Source organism: Grampus griseus, assembly GCF_964374135.1.
Source record: "Grampus griseus genome assembly, chromosome: 13".
Taxonomy (NCBI): domain Eukaryota; kingdom Metazoa; phylum Chordata; class Mammalia; order Artiodactyla; family Delphinidae; genus Grampus; species Grampus griseus.
The window spans coordinates 35,295,175-35,315,458 of NC_139007.1; the positions used below are offsets into that span (position 1 = coordinate 35,295,175).

At 37.7% G+C, this 20,284-nt stretch overlaps 1 protein-coding gene across 2 annotated transcripts in view; it reads right to left on the reverse strand.

Annotated features, from left to right (window-relative positions):
* Nucleotides 1–19,585, reverse strand: part of HACE1 (HECT domain and ankyrin repeat containing E3 ubiquitin protein ligase 1) — a 94,715-nt gene extending 75,130 nt beyond the window's left edge. The window contains exons 1-5 of one of the 2 annotated variants that reach the window (XM_082668883.1): nt 19,469–19,585; nt 13,743–13,797; nt 12,693–12,782; nt 11,804–11,908; nt 4,799–4,874 (exon numbers count right to left, since the gene is read on the reverse strand). In XM_082668883.1, coding sequence (XP_082525009.1) covers nt 4,799–4,874; nt 11,804–11,908; nt 12,693–12,782; nt 13,743–13,797; nt 19,469–19,544 — 402 coding nt within the window. In that variant the 5' untranslated portion in view covers nt 19,545–19,585. Of the gene's footprint in view, nt 1–4,798; nt 4,875–11,803; nt 11,909–12,692; nt 12,783–12,979; nt 13,020–13,742; nt 13,798–19,468 lie in introns of those variants that run through there. The other variant, XM_082668884.1, reaches the window with a different exon arrangement.
* Nucleotides 19,586–20,284: the final 699 nt, after the last annotated feature.

Sequence of the window (20,284 nt, forward strand, 5' to 3'; positions counted from 1 at the left end):
CTATATTTTACACATAATGCATGTAACATATATAAATAACATATATGGGGAGGATTAAAAAAATATAAAACACCTGTAAGTCTACCCCACAAAGATAATCAATGTTAAAACTTTGGACTATGCTGTCCATGCATTTTTCATCTGACTTTTTTTCCATTAAAAAAATATATCATGAAACTTTTGTTTTAAAATGGTAACTCTGAAGCCATGCATCAGCTCCTACTTCTTCCCCGAACATCACTGAAATGACAGTAAAGAGTACTTTTTCTTAAAGGACAGACCTATTAAGAAAAAGAAAAGGAGAGAATACAAGAGCAACACATTTTGCAAGCTGGAAGCTTTTGTCTGAATTGTCAGAACAAAGAGCTGAATCCTAAACCAGTAATAGAGCACCAAGAAGGTAGATTCAGATCACAGAACTCCCAAAAGGCTCAAGGATAGGTAGTAACACTCTGCTGCACTTCTTGAAGTTACATATAACTTTTATATGCACTAGGAAACCAAAATATTTGTATGACTTGCTTTATCTCAGTATTCATTTTATTGACATGGTCAGGAACAGAACCTGCAGCATCTCTGAGGTATGCCTATAAATAAAAACCCAAAACAAAAGAAAGGCAAAGGAATCTCTGGGATGATGATGAAGAGATATTCCAAATAACGCTGTAAAGCAGGCCTAGAAATCAACCAATCTCACTTAGAGAACAGCAGTCCCCATAACAGACTCCTTCAGAACTATTCAAGAAGGTGAAAGGTACTGAACACATGTTATGAGGATATTTACAAAGCTCAGGGAAGTCTAGTAATGAATTAACAACACGTATTTAGAAAACAAAAAAAAATGTTAAGGTTCAATAAATGAAGAAACAGAAATAAAAGACATACAGATTGGAAAGGAAAAGATAAAACTATCTCTATTTGCAGATGACATGACTGTCTATGTAGAAAATCCCAAGGCATCTACCAAAAACTCCTAGAACTAATAAGTGAGTTCAGCAAGGTCACAGGCTACATGATCAACACATAAAAGGCAACTGCATTTCCATGTACTATCAATGAACATGCAGAAATAAAAATTAAAAACAATGTCGCGGGACTTCCCTGGTGGTGGAGTGGTTAAGAATCCACCTGCCAATGCAGAGGACACAGGTTTGAGCCCTGGTGCTGGAAGATCCCACATGCCACGGAGCAACTAAGCACATGTGCCACAACTACTGAGCCTGCATGTCACAACTACTGAAGCCCGCATGCCTAGAGCCCGTGCTCCTCAACGAGAAGCCACTACAATGAGAAGCCCATGCATGCACTGCAACAAGAGAAAGCCTGTGCGCAGCAACGAAGACCCAACGCAGCCAAAAATAAATAAATAAAATAATTTTTTTTAAAATTAAAAAATATAAACGTCACTTACAATTGCTCCAAAGAAAATAAAATACCTAGCTATACACTTAAAACATGCACAAGATCTGTAAGCTGAATAATACAAAATTCTGATGAAAGAAATCAAAGACCTAAATAAACAGAGAGACATACTGTGTTTATAGATTGGAAGACTCAACATAGTAAAGATGTCAATCCTCCCCAAATTGATCTACAGGCTTAATGCAATTCCAATAAGAAATCTCAGCAAGGTTTTTTGTCATAGACAAGTTTATTCTAAAATGTATATGGATAGGCAAAGAACCAGAGTAGCTAACACAATCTTGACAAAGAAAAATAAAGTGGGAGTAATTACTCTACCTGATATTAAGACTTACTATATAGCTAGAGTAATCAAGACAGTGTGGTATTGGCAAAGGGACAGACAGATCACTGGAACAGAACTGAGGACCCAGAAATAACCCCATACAAATATGCCCAAAAGATTTTTGAGAGAGAGACAAAACCAATCTCATGCAGGAAGTATATAGCCTTTTCAACAAACAGGGCCAGGGTAACTAGACTCCATAGGTAAAAAAAATAAGCCTTGACTTAAGCATCACAGACAAATATTAGCTCAAAATAGATCACAGGTTTAGATGTAAAATTTAAAAGTATAAAACTTTTTGAAAAAGATAGGAGAAAATCTTCAGGATGTATAGCTAGGCAAAGAGTTCCTAAACTTGATACCAAAAACACAATCCATAAATGGAAAAACTGATATACTGAACATCAAAAATTAAAACTTCCGTACTACAAAAGGCTCAGTTAAGAGTACTGTAAATCATCTATGCTTCAATTTAATAAATAAATAAATAATAAAAATAAATAAAAACATAAGTGATAGAAGAGTGATTTTGAAGGTGAAGGTGGGAAGCGCAAGGTGTCCTTGAGTAATCAGCTTGAGGAAGGAGCACACATATAAAGGCTGAAGACCTGGAAAGTGACCCCCTTAACTATCTATGCTACAGACCTTTGGAAGTCTTCATAAACCCCCAGCGGTATCTAAACACCAGTTAAGCTCACTGCTCCAATGTAGCATGCTCTCTTGCATCTCCAAGCCTTTGCCAACCTATTCCACAGAGCTAGAACCCCACTACCACTCCCAACCTCACAATCACCACTTACACTAGTCTAACTTCTGTTTGTCCCTTTGGCCTCAGCTCTTGTGATACTTCCCTGGGATGCCTCCTCCAATGCCATTGGTGAGGATGGGTCCCCTTAACTGACTTCTACAGCATCTCCATCACCTATGTTAACATTCATTACAATGTGTCACCATTGCCTGTTGACTATCCTGACTTCCTTGGAAGTTTGGGGAAGACAAGGACTGGGTCAGTCAAATTACTGCTCTAACCCCATACCAGTAAAGTGCCTAGCACATAATAGGTATCCAAGAAAATCCTGTTCAAAGAACAAATGAATGAAGAAACATGAGGAGCCCTTTGTGAGGGTGATCAGCCTACAAAGTATGCAGTCAACAGTTCTCTCCTTTTGTATGAAAAATCCTGGGGATCTTGACTCCCCACTGAAGGTTCTTCCATCTCAGGAGCCCTTGACTTTACTGCCCCACATGCTTGGTGGCCACTATTCAATTCTGCAGCACCACATTTCCACCATCCTAGCTAGCTTCCTTCAGCTGATGGGGTCAATGTGCCTGGCTGTTGAATTAATTCCATCATGTGACCTGGGACTAGGCAGGAACACACTTGGTGGCCAGAACTGTTTCTAAGAGAAGGAGGCACACCACACCAATCAGGGCCACAGGATAGAACACTGAGATTGGTCCCAGGCAGAAAAAGAGCTGAGACTGTTTTTATATAATAAGCCTTGTAGAATCATTTGACTCTTTAAATATATGCATGAATAATTTTTTAATAAAAATTTTATTTTTAAAAATTTTATATTCCACTTCCCTTAAAGTTCAGGAGTGAAGGGGGAAAATTAGCAGATAAAAACTTATGCGATTAAACAGACTATGTTAGTACTGAGCATCTTATCTTACCTATACTAGAGAGTGTCCTAAGGATAGAGCTATGTCAATTCCATAGTTTTATAACCCTCTGTGGTACCTACCATATCACTAGAGCATTCTGTAGATATTTGGAATACAGTTTTCCTTTACAGAGTAAATGGTGTTATATTGTTACTATGTAACAAAAATGTAGATTATCACAGGAATTGTGAATTCCATATAATAATCATGATTGAACTTAATCTTTAACAAGTCATTCTCAGAATAACTCACATCTTAGGAAAGCTGTTTTGTTATGCCCCAGCTCCCTCCCTGCCCACTGAAAAAAAAAAATTTAATCAGAAAGGCCTTGAAAACTAGCATGGTATGTAAATACTCAATATTCTTCTTTATTCACAAATTAAAGGACTCAAAATTTACAAAAACTACCAAAGGAAGGTTAAAAAAAAAAAAGTTCAGCTTTATTGAGGTATAATTGACAAAACTGTAAGACATTTAAAGTATACATCACAATGATCTGATATACATTGTGAAAGGATTTCCACTATCCATTTAATTAAAATCTCCATCACCTCACATACAGGAAGGTAAAATTTAACAAAATTTATTTCTGTCACAATGTCAAAACAATTTCTCAGTAATCACATAATTCTATTTTATCTCTACTTCTAAATCAAATATGCTCCATTAAATGACAATATGATTAAAATTTTTGGATTTCAGCAATCTCTTCAGAAATATCCCACACCACCCTCCCTACAATATCTATGTGGATCAAAAAAATATAATCATATTTTTGAAAAGAAAGTGACATGGCAAAAAGGATAAAAATACTAGTTTAAGTAAGATATAACAAGTCTGAAAGGATACAGGCTAAAATATTAACAGTGATTATCTCTGAGTGCAGGGAGTACAGGTGAGTGATCATTCCCTTAGTTACCTTTTATTTCCTTTCCTTTTTTTTTTATTCATTCCTTTCCTTTTTTAAAACTAAAATGAGTTATAAAAACATAGCCATCCAAATTTTCCTACCATGTATATATTAAAAGAATTTAAAAGGACATAATGAAAAACAGCTGTCCTATAATGAACTCATAACACACCTCAGTGGAGATGCTCCTACAAACTCCCTTGAAAGTCAGTGACAAAAGCTAGGGGATCAAGACTTCAAAATAAATGAAAGGTCATAAAGTTAAAAAATAAGGGGAAAGGAGAAAAATGGTGAACCTTAACTTCTCTTAATAAATATAGCTGAGAACTGTGTCTCAATCATATTGTATCTTCCCAATTACCACAAAGAGGAACTGCACAAATACTTGTACTACATTTTGCATACTATCACCTTCAAATATTATTTTCTAAAAAGTATTTTTAAAATCGCAGATAAAAATTCTTAGCACTTACTGCTGTAAGGCCTTCATTATTACAAATGTTGACATCAGCATTGTATTCTAATAATTTACTCATGCATTTCTTCTGCCTGAAAAGAAAGAGACAGTTACAGATAACTGGTACTAGAAAAATAAGCAAATGACAATTATTTTACTGAAACAGTAACTATACTCAACATTAATTAATGGCAAATATCAACTTCCATCTGCAATATTTAAATAAGTACTGTAACATCTGAAACAAAACACAAAATTTTTTCTATGACTCAAAGATAATAGGATAAAGAAAAGGCACAATGAGGTTTTCATGCCATTGGGACAAATTCATCATTCAAAATGCTGAGAAATTTCTAGAGTTGACAGAATATTTGGAATAGTAATCTTCATTAGAAATGTCAGACAATATAAGTCTAATGGAAGGGGAATGGACAGAGTAAAATGATGTCTCAATGTTGTATCCTACATTCTTGATTGCAAAATATTTAAAATACTAAGATGAGTTATAAAAACCACAAAATTAATAAAATGCGTATCTATTCATCCCCCTACCTACTTCACTTTTTTTTCAATTTATTTTACTGTGGTAAAATACACATAACATAAATTTATCATCTGAACCATTTTTAAGTGTACAGTTCAGTGATATTAAGTATATTCATATTGTTGTGCAACCATCACCACCATCCATCTCAAGAACTCTTTTCAGCTTGCAAAGCTGAAATTCTATATCCATTAAACAATAACTCCCCATTCCCTCTCCTGCTAGCCCCTGGCAACCAGTATTCTACTTTCTGTATCTATGATTTGGGTTTATCTAAGTACCTCATAAAAGTGGAATCATACAGTTTGTCTTTCTGTGATTGGCTTATTTCACTTAGTATAATGTCCTCAAGGCTCATCCATGTTGTAGCATCTGTAGCATCAGAATTTCTTTCCTTTTTAAGGCTGAATAATATTCCACTGTATGTATATACCACATTTTGCTTATCCATTCATCTGTCAATGGACACATAGGTTCCTTTTGTTTTAGCTATTATGAATCATACTGCTATGAGCTCAAGTATACAAATATTTCTGCAAGACCCTGTGACAAATTTTGGGGTGTTATATACCCAGAAGTGGGACTGTTGGATCATATGGTAATTTTTTTTTTTTTTTTTTTGGCCACGCCATGTAGCTTGCGTGATTCTAGCTCCCTGACCAAGGGATTGAACCTGGGCCTTCAGCAGTGAAAGCGAGGAATCCCAACCACTGTACAGCCAAGGAATTTCCCATATGATAATCCTATTTTTTATTTTTTGAGGAAGCACCAAACTAGTTTTCAGAGCATCTGTACCATTTTCCTTTCCCACCAACAGAGCACAAGGGTCCCAATTTCTCCACATCCTCATCAACACTTGTCATTCTGTCAACACTGTTTTTCTGATAGCCATACTAATGAGTGTGAGTTGGTATCTCACTGTAGTTTTAATTTGCATTTCCCTGATTAGGGGTATTGAGCATCTTTTCATGTTCTTATTGGCCACCTATGTATCTTTTTTTTACAGTACGCGGGCCTCTCACTGTTGTGGCCTCTCTCACCGCGGAGCACAGGCTCCGGACGCTCAGGCTCAGCAGCCATGGCTCACGGGCCCAGCAGCTCCGCGGCATGTGGGATCTTCCCGGACCGGGGCACGAACCCGTGTCTCCTGCATCAGCAGGCGGACTCTCAACCACTGCGCCACCAGGGAAGCCCCCTATGTATCTTATTTGGAGACATGTCTACAAAAGTCCTTTGCCGCCTTTTGAACTGCCTACCACTTCATTTTGCTCACAATGTTTCCTCCTAGCCTGAGCCATTCCTAGTCACTCTTCAGTATTTATCTCAATTTCCCCTTCATTAAATAATTAAATGAAAATTCATGCTTTGGAAACAAAGTGATACACACACTATATATATATATAAATAAATTTTAAAATATGCTTTTTATGTATATACTTAACTATGCTCAGTATTGAATTAAGGAAATATGATTTAATCCATGGCATGAAAAAGTTTATGATCTAGTTGAGTAAATGATATATATATATATATATACACACACACATAAAAAATATAAAATAGGGTATGTGTAATAGCATATTATGTATAATGTTACACAATATAGTATATATAGTATTAATATGAGTATTGAGATACCATGATTTATGGGAAAAACATATATTTGGTTTTAATCCACACTTTTTGGGTCACAGCTCCCAAACCCTTTGAATTTCCTAAGCAGTTAAGGGCAATGGCCCTCATTTCCTGAAAACGTTTCAGGGAAGGTGAATTTTGGGTCCCACCCAAGGGTGGGGGTTGGTTGCCAGGAGAACCAACCATATGACTACAGGGTACTTTCAGTCCCACCCTGATTTCCAGGGAGGGGAGAGCACCTGGAGGTTGAATCAACTGCTAGTGGCCAATGATTTAAGTCAATCATGACTATGTAATGAAGCCTGCATAAAGACCCAAAAGGAGAGCTTTTTGTCCCTTTCAGGGAGAGCTTCCCGGATGGGAATCAAAATGTTTCTCCGTGTGACCATGCCAGGACCTTCTTTGTTCAGGACTTCACCCTGTGTATCTGTCTCTTCATTTGGCTATTGATTCGTATCCTTTAATACCCTTTTATAATAATCAGTAATCTAGTGAGTAAACAAACATTTTCCTGAGTTCTGTGAGCCATTCTAGCAAATTAATTGAACCCAAGAAAGGGATCGTGGGAACCTCTGATTTATAGCCAGTCAGTCAAAAGTACTGATAACAACCTGGACTTTCGACTGGAATCCTGAGTTGGAGGGGGTTGTCGGAACCTCCAATTTGTAGCCAGTCAGTCAGAAGCACCACTTGTGACTGAGCTTGCAAATGGCATCTGAAGTAGAGAGTGGTCTTATAGGACTGAGCCCTTTACCTACAGAATCTGCTTCTACCTGAAGGTACATAGAGTTAGAATTGAGCTGACTTCTAGGACACTCTGTTGGCATCCGAGAATTGCTTGTTGGTATGGGGAAGCGTACACACACACACACACACACACACACACACACACACACACACACACACACACACACACACACACACACACACACACACACACTGGAACTGGGTCCAGGAACCCTTTGCAAGTATGCTATATATATATATGACATACAAAGAATATACATAATACATGTAATATATATAACTATTTACTCAGATAATAAATATCTTTGTGCCATGGATTATATCATATTTCTTTAATCAACTCAGTACTAAGCATAACTAACTGATTACTAATTAGTAAATCTTATAATCAATAGCTAAAATTTTTATTAACTGAATAAACCTTTTAAAAGAGAACAAATTACTTTCCTTGCTTTGATTTTTTATACCTAAAATGAGGTTAAATGTCATTTAAAATCAGCTTTATAATCAAAGAAATGGAAGAAAACAAAGCTCTGAGTAAACTTTTAAGTTCAAAAGTTTACAAAGTGGGCTTCCCTGGTGGCGCAGTGGTTGGGAGTCCGCCTGCCGATGCGGGGGACACGGGTTCGTGCCCCAGTCCGGGAGGATCCCGCGTGCCACGGAGCGGCTGGGCCCGTGGGCCATGGCCGCTGGGCCTGCGCGACCGGAGCCTGTGCTCCACAGCGGGAGAGGCCGCGGCGGTGAGAGGCCCACGTACCGCATAAAAAAAAAAAAAGTTTACAAAGTTCCTTCATCTAACACATTGTTATGAAAACCTTAGAAAATAAATCTTCAATAACGTGAGGCAACAGACCAGAAAGTCTTATTAAAATTAATATTGCATTGTTTAAATTATGTGTGTGTGTCTGTGTGTGTGTGTCTGCACCCATATTGCTGGATTTCTAAAATCTATTCAGAAGCCTGTCGTGGACCACTGGCATATTGTCAAAATAAACACTTAGGTGGGACTGTACCAGGGAAAAAAGCTCTAAAGAAGTGTTTAGGGTAGAGATTGTTGAAGAAAAGCAGCAATCCATAATCCCCATCCCAAAAATGAACTGCAAAACTACGGGGCAATATAAGAGAACTATATCTTTTTTCTTACTTAATAATCATTATTGCTATTTTCCAGAACCCTGAGTAAATCAAAAAGACCAACTAAGTGCACACCAATTTTGCTTAGAATGGAGCTAAAATGTTAACTAACACATGAGTTCTGCTCTTTATGAGCTCACAATCTAGCCCAAAAAATAAAGAAAAAATGTTTCTGGGACTTCCCCGGCAGTCCAGTGGTTAAGACTCCACACTTCCACTGCAGGAGGTGCGGGTTCAATCCCTGGTTGAAGAACTAAGATCCCACATCCCGGTGTGGTGCAGCAAAAAAATTTTTTAAAAAAGAAAAAAGAGGGCTTCCCTGGTGGCGCAGTGGTTGACAGTCCGCCTGCCGATGCAGGGGACACATGTTCGTGCCCCGGTCTGGGAGGATCCCACATGCCGCAGAGTGGCTGGGCCCGTGAGCCATGGCCGCTGGACCTGCGCGTCCGGAGCCTGTGCTCCGTGGCGGGAGAGGCCACAGTGGTGAGAGGCCCGCGTACCGCAAAAAAAAAAAAAAAAAAAAGAAAAAAGAAAAAATGTTTCAAATCTGACCAATATGCAACATAAGGATAGACAATAATTTTTAAGTCTTCCCTTTTTATATTCTCATACAATCATGAGCAATGCTGGATCCTACTGTACAGGAAACAACTGTTTTCCTGCCCAGATACTGCAACAATTATAAGAAGTTTATGGTAACCCAAATGACACAGGGACCAGTCATCCACGTGCTCGGAGGCAGCTTACTGGGTTTTCCACTGGAAAGGAGGGCAATTTAGTATTAATGCACTGATGGCTGAAGACAGAAACACTAAAGCAGGCCAAGACAAATACCCTGACAACAATAGATGAGGGGACAAAACAAAATCCCCCATAAACCAGATAGACCAGCAAAAGGGGTAGAATTCACCTATGACTTCTGCTTCAGTCTAGACAAATTTGAACTTATAGAGAAATTAGAGCCAAAGACTATTTCTGAAACCATCAAAAGCTACAGGAAGCAACAAGTAATCAAGTCACTTAATAAACATTTACTGAACACCTCTATGTTGTACAAGGCATTCATTCAATATATAAAAACCAAAATAGTTAAGTATGGAATATCAAAAGTAATCCTTATAGAAATAGAAAGGCATCCAAGTTAGATGTTATGTTAGGGTTATGGACTCTTCTTACTCCTTTTCTCTTCACTGATTTACCATATGAATTATGTAATAATATCTGTTATATTTCTTCATCTTTAAAATGTAATGGTCTCCAAATTCAATGTCTCACCAAAAAAAAAAAAAAGATAAATATGTGAGGTGATGGATGTTAATTAACTAGATGACAAAAATCCTTTCACAATGTATAGATCAAATTCATCATGATGCACACTTTAAATGTATTATAATTTTATTTACCAATTATACCTCAACAAAGTTGGAAAAAAAAAAAAAGCAATGGTCTCCTAAATGACTAAGTCTCCTACTACAACAGCAGTAGACATTTTATCCCTGCTGTGCACCAATCTGTCCTTTCATTTACAGTTGTTGAGACACTGTACTAAGATATTTTTCTATATGTAACTTTTTCAGAGAGCTTTGTCACTATCCTACCAACATTTGGGATAATGTATCTAGACCTGAGATCAATTCAACAAGGGAATGAATGATTTAGTCTATGACCTTGGGCGTGACACCCTACAACATACCTAATGTGGCCAATTATTAGAAAAAACAATGGTTTAATCAACACATTACCTCTTGCAACAGTGGACAACTAAACTGGTTCACGTGCTAAGTCAGGAAATGGGACAGACCAGACAGGGTCAAAGGGCTATGCTTCTCCTCTGTCCAACTGAGACATCACTATGGTTCTAGTCTTTCTGGTTCCACTTTAATCCTTGTCTACAAAAATTTGGCCTCAGACTGAGGCAGTGGACAATTTTAGCCCCATATCCATCTCACTTAGGCAGCCACCTCAACTACCTAGAATTCCTGTTCGAAACAGTCAACAAAAATACTTCTAAGAGTAATCAAAAGAAGAGACACATAGGAATAGTCTTTCATAGAAAAGTTTTCCAGCATTCAAAAAATGTTTATAAATGTAAAGTTCCTCAAGCCCTGAATCAAAAACTACTTATTTTCATTTTAAACATAATTCCAACTATTTTAGTCTGGTTTCTCAGTCCAACAGAAAAATATTGTGGAGGCAGACACAGAGACATGACTATCTGAAATTCTTGACAAAGAAACTAGGTATAGGGACTTCCCTGGTGGCACGGTGGTTAAGAATCCGCCTGCCAATGCAGGGGACACGGGTTTGAGCCCTGGTCCGGGGAGATCCCACATGCCGCAGAGCAGCTAAGCCCTAGCACCACAACTACTGAGCCTGCGCTCTAGAGCCCGCGAGCCACAAGTACTGAAGCCCGCACGCCTAGAGCCCGTGATCTGCAACAAGAAGCCACCGCAATGAGAAGCCCACGCACCGCAACGAAGAGTAGCCCCACTCGCCGCAACTAGAGAAAGCCCGCGTGCAGCAACGAAGACCCAACGCAGCCAAAAATAAATAAATTTATTTAAAAAAAAAAACTAAGTATAATGTATTTACTCTGTCTTTAATTGCATTAATAAAATTAACTAAACAATGTGGAAAATAAGCCATGGAGTTCAACAAGGCAAAAGACTACCAGGAAAAAGGACACTAAAACAAAGAGGTGAAAATTACGCTTTTCAGAAAATGTCATTATAATACTAGTAAAAATAAACTTTGACAAATATATCTTCAAGAAGAAAAATATTAGTAAACTTAATAAATTATTAAAATTATAGTTTAAAAGTGTAACAAAATAATCCAAGACCCTCTTCCCAAGGCAAATACTGGGCAAAAGAAAAAAAAAATTCCCAAATAAAGGTAGAGTACCTTGACTACTCTTAGTCATAACAATACAACTTAAGCTACTTAAGAAAAAATATTTACCCATTTCTAGCTGCCAAATGAAGGGGTGTACAGCCTGAAATATCTTGATAGTTAGGATTTGCTCCTTTCTTTAAAAGCAGAACCAAGCATTCCACCGATCCACAACTAAAACAATATTAAAAACAGTTCAGACACATTTAACAAACAGCCATAGTTGACATAGCTTAATTAAAAAACAAAAAGCCCTAATAAACACATTATTTTGGGGGTCCATATTGACCTACAATTTAACTCCTGTCACAAATAGTAAATATCCTCTACCTTCAAGATGGTACATTCTACTGCAAAAGCTATTAAGTATTTGAGAAGTTCATATAAAGCGAAATAAAGTATTAGCACATAAAAGAAACCATACAGTACTCTCAACTTTTGGCTTTCCAGAATCCAAATTTATATTGAAAAATCAATTTTATTTAGGTAGAGTAATCTCAACCTAAATCCTAAAGGGTGATGAGATATCAACAAATTGATTAGCTACACACTGGAATATTATGAATAAAAATCATTCCCACAGCTAAGTAAAAAATATAAAGCCAACAACTTCACATGCAATTAGCATATAAAATCTTATATTGGTGGGATAAAAGTAAAATTTTGGTGAATGTACCCTCTTAAGTATATCCAGGAAAGATAATCCCCGTGCCTAATCTCCTCTAATCTGATCTAGAGCCAGTTAAAACATCAGATATAAGACTTGAGTCCAATCCCAAGATTAACAATCTATCTAGTGAAAGAATGTAAGCATAGCACACTATGCCCTCGACAAAACAAAGAACCACTCAGCTGTCTGTTCTCATCTCTCTCCATAACTACTAAGGAACACACTGATTCAAAGCTTACTGATCATTACTCTAGACCAAAATTTAATCCAAAATGTCTTAAGTCTTACTTTGCTGCAATGTGAAGCAAGCTTCTTTTCACACGTCCAAACGCATAATTGACATCAAACTTTGAATTTGATAGTAATTCAGAAACAGACCTATGCCAAAAGAAAATTGAGTCAAGGTTAAAAAAAAAGTTTTTAAAAACATAGTAACTCAAGTTAATAGCTGTTTAGTGTTACTCTTACCAATTATTCAAAAGGTTTTGTCCCACATCAGCCAAAAAACAAGGCACTACTCTCTAAGCGTAGCACAGCAGCCAGTGCAGCATCATCCAGAAACCAACTGCCCTCACCTATAAACTGGTGCTGAAGGGTTCCTCGTCTGCCGCTCTGACTATGTCACCTGCTCTGAGGACACCTAAGTTGGCTTCAGCTCCCACTAGATTCTTGAGAAGCAAAGAGAGTAGGACTGGCTGCTCCCCCTGCAGAAAGTTGAGCCTATCTATATTAATTTTGGTCAAATAAGAAAAATCAGACAAAAACATGCTTTAATTATATCAGACAGGAGTTCAAAGCAAAAAAATCATTTATATTTTAAACGTGTTTCAAAATACAGTGTCTCTTTACTTTCGCCTCATAATACCAAACTACCCAATGGCTAACCACAGCAGAGCTGTCTGTTACAGCTCTCTCATCACACAGCCAGACAACCACACCTCACGTGTGCCCTGTAAAAGAAGTGTCGACACTACCTCAATAGAAAGAACATCAAAGTAGTAGAATATTAGGGAGTAACTTGTCCATCAGCCTTAACTTTTTGCTATAAAGATCAGTAGTGACCTCTAACAGAAACCATCATAATGTTTCTTTCACTGTCAGTGACCAAGCAAATACTTGTTTTAAGTTCTGACTATGCATTTAGAAAATTTCTTATCATAGAATTTTAGACAGAAAATTATAATAGAGGTTAAATAACTTGCCGCAGGACAAAACCTATGTCCAAACTCTATGGTGTGTTTGTGTGTGTATGTGTGTACGCAACATTTAGGTAAATTTATATTCTTAAAAAATATAAATTTGTGGAAAAAATATATAAATTTGTAAATAGGCACTCACCTGTGTTGATCAGCCATAACCATTGGCATTAATGTATAAACAGCAGTTTCATTATCTAAGTGTTAAAAAAAAAAAGAAAAGGAATTAATTTATCTCCTACTTTTTCCAAAGGGTGATACTTATGACTACTTCAGAGTTTTCTTAACTCTAAATAAAAAGCTAGGAGAAGAGGTGGAAGAAGATTATGGATAGTGAAAAACACCAGAGGTATTGCAAGATTTGCAATAATGCACAATGTTTCATCATACTTACAAGTACTTGGAGGAATGTTAAGTATATATGAATATCAAAGATAAATATGCTAAAATTATTTTAAAATATTACATATACATAGTATTTGCTCCTTGTCAATAACACAAGAAATTTTTATGAAACAGCATTAAAGTCTTATTTTTACTTACCTCACATTTTCATTTATTATCTTTTATAAATTCACAGAAATATGATCCAAAAGAAGTTAAAAGTCAATAACATCTATGATCTCATGCGATACTTATATAAATTTCAGATAGCGTTTGAATTTTTTTTTTTGATGTGGACCATTTTTAAAGTCTTTATTGAATTTGTTACAATATTGCTTCTGTTTTATGTTTTGGTTTTTCTGGCTACGAGGCATGTGGGATCCTAGCTCCCTGACCAGGGATCAAACCTGCACCCGCTTTGGAAAGCGAGGTCTTAACCACCGGACTGCCAGGAAAGTCCCTGAATTTACTTTTATGTATTACTAATGGTCATTCCTCAATTCAATGCATATTAGAGCTTTACATTTTTTAATAAGTTACTTACAGAGAAGTAACACTGACAAGTCCCATTTAGCCCTTAAAAAGTTAATAGCAGTACTAAAATTTATGAGTAAAAGTTTGAGAAAAAGGATATTTGCATAGTATCAAAGTATTTCCCCCATAGTGAACTTACAGTGGAGAACCCAGCAGATTATCACCTTAATCATCTGATAAAGGGTAACATCACCAGAAATAATACATATCAATATATTGTAGCCCTTGAGTTTCCACTGAGAAGGGCACATCACTTTTGTAGTATTCTTGCCAAAAATCTGTAACTTTAATCTACTCATGGGAAAACATCAGACAAACCCAAATTAAGGGGAATTCCACAAAATACCTGATCAGTCCTCTTAATCAAGACCATTAAAGTCAAGGAAAAATTGAAGAAATATCACAGTTCAGGGGAGGTTAAGGAAACATGACAACTAAATGCAATGTGGTATCCTCAATTGGATCCTTATATAGAAAAAAGACATTAGTGGGAAAACTCATGAAATTCTAATAAAAGTCTGGAATGTGGCTAACAGTATTACACCAATATTAACTCCTTAATTTTTTTTTTTTTAACTCCTTAATTTTGATCACTGTTCTTTGGTTGTATAAGATGTAAACATGAGGGGAAGCTGAGTGAAGGGTATACAGGAACTGTTTATGCAACTTTTCTGTGAGTCTAAAATTACTTAAAAATGGAAAGTTAAAAAGAAAAAGAAAAAATAGGGGGAACTGTTATCATTAAAAGATTCTTAAGAGATGAGTCAACCAAATGTAATGTGTGGACCTGACTGGATACTGATTCAAACAAACCAACTGTAAGTGAATATTTCTGAGGAGAAAACTGAACATGGACTGGGTATTTGATGAGAATTAAAATTACTGTTACTTGTGTTGGCTCTAATAATGGTATTGTGATTATGTTTGAAAAAACATTATATATGTAGAAATATATCCGGAAGTATTTAGAGGAAGAGAAAAAAAGTTACCATTTCTTCACATTTTTGTTCATTATTTTACTATTTTTGAATGTATACATGAAGAGCAATTTAGTCCTTGTCAACATTCACAAGTACAGTATGCAGATGCAACAACTCTTTCACTATAATAATAATTCAATAACCAAAGAATCCTACTAATAACAGCCAACATGTTTTAAATTATTACCTTAAAGGCACTGTTCTAAACACTTCACATGCATATGCATCATCTCTTTTATCTTCACAGCCACCTTATGAAGTAGGTACTAGTATTATCCCTATTTTACAAATGAGAAAGCTGAAGCACTAAGTAATAAGCCGTGTGATGGTGGCATTAAATGGCTAAACTGGAATTCAAAGCTGGCTGATTCCAAAGCCCCCACAAGAAAAATCTTCCACTGCCCCCAGTATACACTATATAAATAGCCAAAAGGTCTACAATACTATTCTTTTTTTTTTTTTTTGCGGTACGCGGGCCTCTCACCGCTGTGGCCTCTCCCGCTGCGGAGCACAGGCTCCGGACGCGCAGGCTCAGCGGCCATGGCTCACGGGCCCAGCCGCTCCGCGGCATCCTCCCGGACCGGGGCAATAACCCGTGTCCCCCGCATCGGCAGGCGGACTCTCAACCACTGCGCCACCAGGGAAGACCTACAATACTATTCTTAACATGTACAATACAGTGTAACTTGTTTTATTCTCGTCCATCTCAATTTTTTCAAAATGCTGACTGAAACCACTCAATTATTCTCATTATCTAACAGTGAGTCACCAAAAGGAGTTGAAAAACACTTCACTAAGCCTCCCTCAGCATGGCAACATTCTTTCTCTCTCATATAATACACGCCCCAATAAAAATCTGAACTTCTAAACCATGACAATTTCAATTAAGTCACTCCATAATAAACAAAGTCATAAACAGGAAACACCCTTATTTGTGAATTTAAACTTATAAATCAAGATAGTACATACTTTTAAGTGAGCACCATAAGGTTCGCATGGGTTTTACTTATAGGGTGTTCATTTAGATAAAATTTAGAGGTAGATCTTGTTTTTTAAGTAGTATCTAACCTTATTAAAAAATAGCTCACATACGCTAAAAGGTACGAAGACACAAATATAACCACAACTATGATGCTAGAAGGAGACTATCCAGGAAATACTATACTAAGAAAGTACTGAATAAAATTTGCTGTCAGGTGCTTCCTTCTCCACACTCATGAAGAAATCTTGAGAACTAGGTATGTAACAAAAGTTTTCAGAGTGATAAGAAAAGTTTAATCAATCTCTCACTTTATCAGATATGTTGGCCATTTTTATTAATAACATTTCAGAACTCAGCAACTAAAAGGAAAACCTCAAAGAACAGGAAGCTCAGATTCACTATGCTATATTCAATGTCTCATCAAACCATAAAATGGGAGAGATTTTTTAAAAAATTGATAACTATCCTAATCATTATTCAAATATATGGTCAAATGGGCTCAAGTTCTATTATTTTATTAAACAAATTACATTCACTGTAAATGCAGTAGTTTAAGATTACTTTTTCCACATAAATGAATAATATAAGCCAACTTTTTACAGTCCACAGAGAATCTATATCCCTAAAATAATTGTTTTCCTTTCACTTCCTGTCTCACAAGAATATTCCTGTTAGCCCTGCCTAAGATGACTCAACAACCTGCACTCCATTACTTAGAGGGAATACTCAGGTTTTCATCATCCCAAGGAAACATAAATATGTTTTCCCAGAATTCAATTCAATAAATAAAATATCTGCAGGTTAATCCTATGCAACAAAGTTAATTTTAGAGTGAGGGCTGATTAAAAACTTTCCAACCTTAATAATTAGCTCCAATCAAGTGCTTATTAATCACTGAAGTCTAACAAGGCAAGATAAACATCTGATTATTTCCTAAAGTTAGACAGATCTCAGAACTTCTGTTCAGCCCTTAAAATGAAAGCACAACAATCTAAATTTTTATAATTAGAATGTAACACACACACACACACACACACACACATTTGAAAGGGCCAATCTCAGAGAATTCAAAAACATTCATCTTAGGGACAAAGATAAATTAAAAGGACAGGATGAGCAAACTCACTATAATCAAAGAAAAACAAATGTAAGCAACATGGGAAAAAGTTTTATTTTTAATTACTCTAGTTTCCAGGGACTCTCAGACTGTGGGTGGAACTTTCTTTTCCAAAGAGTTAGTTGAGAGGTTGATACTCAGTCTTAAAAATGCTGATATAATTAGATCTATACTCTTCTATGTAATAATCCTAAGGAAATATTTATAAAGGCAGACTGAGATTTAAAAATGTACAAACCTGTTCCTCATAAAATCTATTATAAAAACAATAATTAGATTCAATATTTGTTACATATTAACCTACAAAATAAACCTACATTAAATCCTACAAAATAATTAAGCATTTAAAGATATAATAAATGTTGTATGTTTTCTAAAAGCAAAATAAAAGACTATATGCAGTATGATCTTAGTTTCAGTAGAGAAAGAGAAAAAATAATAATAGAAGGAAATAAAGAAAATACTAACATTGTTTATCACTGGGTGTGAAATGACAGATTATTTTATTTTTCTTTCTTTTCAAAATGTTCCACAATGAAAACACATTACTTTTAAAACAAGAAACATTATCAAAGTCTTCTAAGTCACATTTACGTTAAAAAAAAACGGGATTTAAACTGAGCAATACAAATACCGTGTAAATGAAACTACACATGCAGCAAAGGATACCAATAATTTGACTGCGGAAAATGAGTGAGATCAGCACTTAAGAAATGGACTCAAAGGTGGAAGGTGGAAAGAAAACAGAGAAAGAAAACGTTGAAGTCAAAAGTCTTGTTCCTAAAATCAGGATCATTTTCAGTCTCTTACTTTACACTAGCAAGGTACCAAGTACAAAATTATCTTTTGAGAAACAGTCGCCACAATCATCCTGTTCTGAATCATAAGTAGAGACTAGGGAAAATTTTTTTCAGAAAAATTATCCTCAGGTCTCCAGTCCCACATTTCTTTTATGGCTCTCGCCCAAGTTCTCCTTCACTAACCTTACAGATCACCTCCCCAGCAGCAATTCAAAGAAATTTTTTTAAAAAATGATATAAGATAAACTAATGCAATGCATTTAAAAAAAAAATCACCAGACTTAACTCCTACCCTTTCTCTCAGTTGGGCATACAGAATCAAGCCTCTTAGAGACAGCACTGCGCTCTCCCACTACCACTAAACCATCTGAATTCATGAGGCTGCAAACAAAACGGCTTTCTTTCTCATCTCTTTTATTACTAGTGTTTTACCTATTCTGAAGAAATCCTGGCACACTGAACTAAAATTCCTAAACGACAGGGCTCATGCCTTACTCCTCTCTGTAGAAGCGCCCCAGCCCCCTCCGTCTGATGAATAAATGAAGGCAGACATGCATATTAAAGTAAAGTGTATATATGTAAACACACACAGTACTTCAAGTACATGTTTGATATTTGACACCCTTTTATTTATTGTCAAAATACAACAGTGCTCTACATTTAGAAAAAGAAAAGAATGCTTAATTCCCCTCAGCAGCTTAAAGTAAACAATACTACTTGGGGAGCATCTCTCTAGCCCCAGCAGGCAGAGACTGTAAAATGGTCCACAACTGTGATGTTTTCTGAATCCGGATCTCCGCCCTCCGGGTGGTATTTCTGCTCCTTCGCCAAAACCCCTAATCGATAGTCTGGAGAGACTTGGGTCTATCCTGCTTCTTCTAGCAGCAGAACCTTCACAGCCCGGACCCCTCCCCCAAACTCCCACCTGCCCCGGGCGGGAGCGGCGGGCGAGGGGTAGCAGGAGGTCCCAGCCCGGCCCCTGCCAAGGAAAGTAAATGTGGGCGTTTGTTCAGCTTTTGGTTAGTTTTCCCAGCCGGGCCTCCCCGCGCCCCTAGCCCGCAGCCAGCTCACCGTCCGGCAGCTCTACGGTGCGCGCGCGGCGCAGCGAGCGCGTCAGGCGATTGAGCTGCTCCATCGCTCTCTCCATCCTCGGCGCGCCCTAGGCGCTACCCCTGCCGCGCCCGCGGCCTCCGCGCCCAGCGCCCTACATCCCGCCCCGCGCCCGTCCCGCGGGCGGAGGCGGCGGTTCGCCCGGGCCAGCGCCCGGGACTACGGGGGCCGTTAAGGACTGCGTCCTCCGTCCGGGGGCCGGGAGCTGTCGGACAGACCACCGAGTGGACACCCGCGGCCGGAGACGCCGCTCTGGCCCTTCCTGCCGCCGCCACCGCCTCTTCCCTCCCGGACTCGCACAGCCTTCTGGGAGCGGTAGTTCCGAGCCGCGCGCCCGGGGCGGAGCCACGCTGGGTGCGCCCGTGGCTCCGCGCCCCTGCCACGCAGACGCCTGGGTAGGGCGGTGTGTGCGGGAAGCTGCGCGCGGGCTTGCGGAGGGACTTATTGGGTATCCCCACGAGCCCCTTCTCCTGCACCGCAAAGCTGTACGAGAGCAGCTCCCTTCAATTCTGTCACTCCCCCCTATATAGACGATTGGGGATTTGCACGGTTGTTCTTAAATCCATCGTCAATCATCCCAGTTTTGGTACATTTGTTTTCCAGATACATGAACTGTTGAAATATTACATTTTCATATGTTAAAGAATGATACAGTCAAACAAATGCAAACGCAGAATACACTTTTTCCTTCATTGCAAGTAACGTAACCGTAGCTTAATTATTTGTCTCCCCTGCTGGGCGATTTCGTGAGGGCAAAGCCGTCCCTTTATCTTGTGC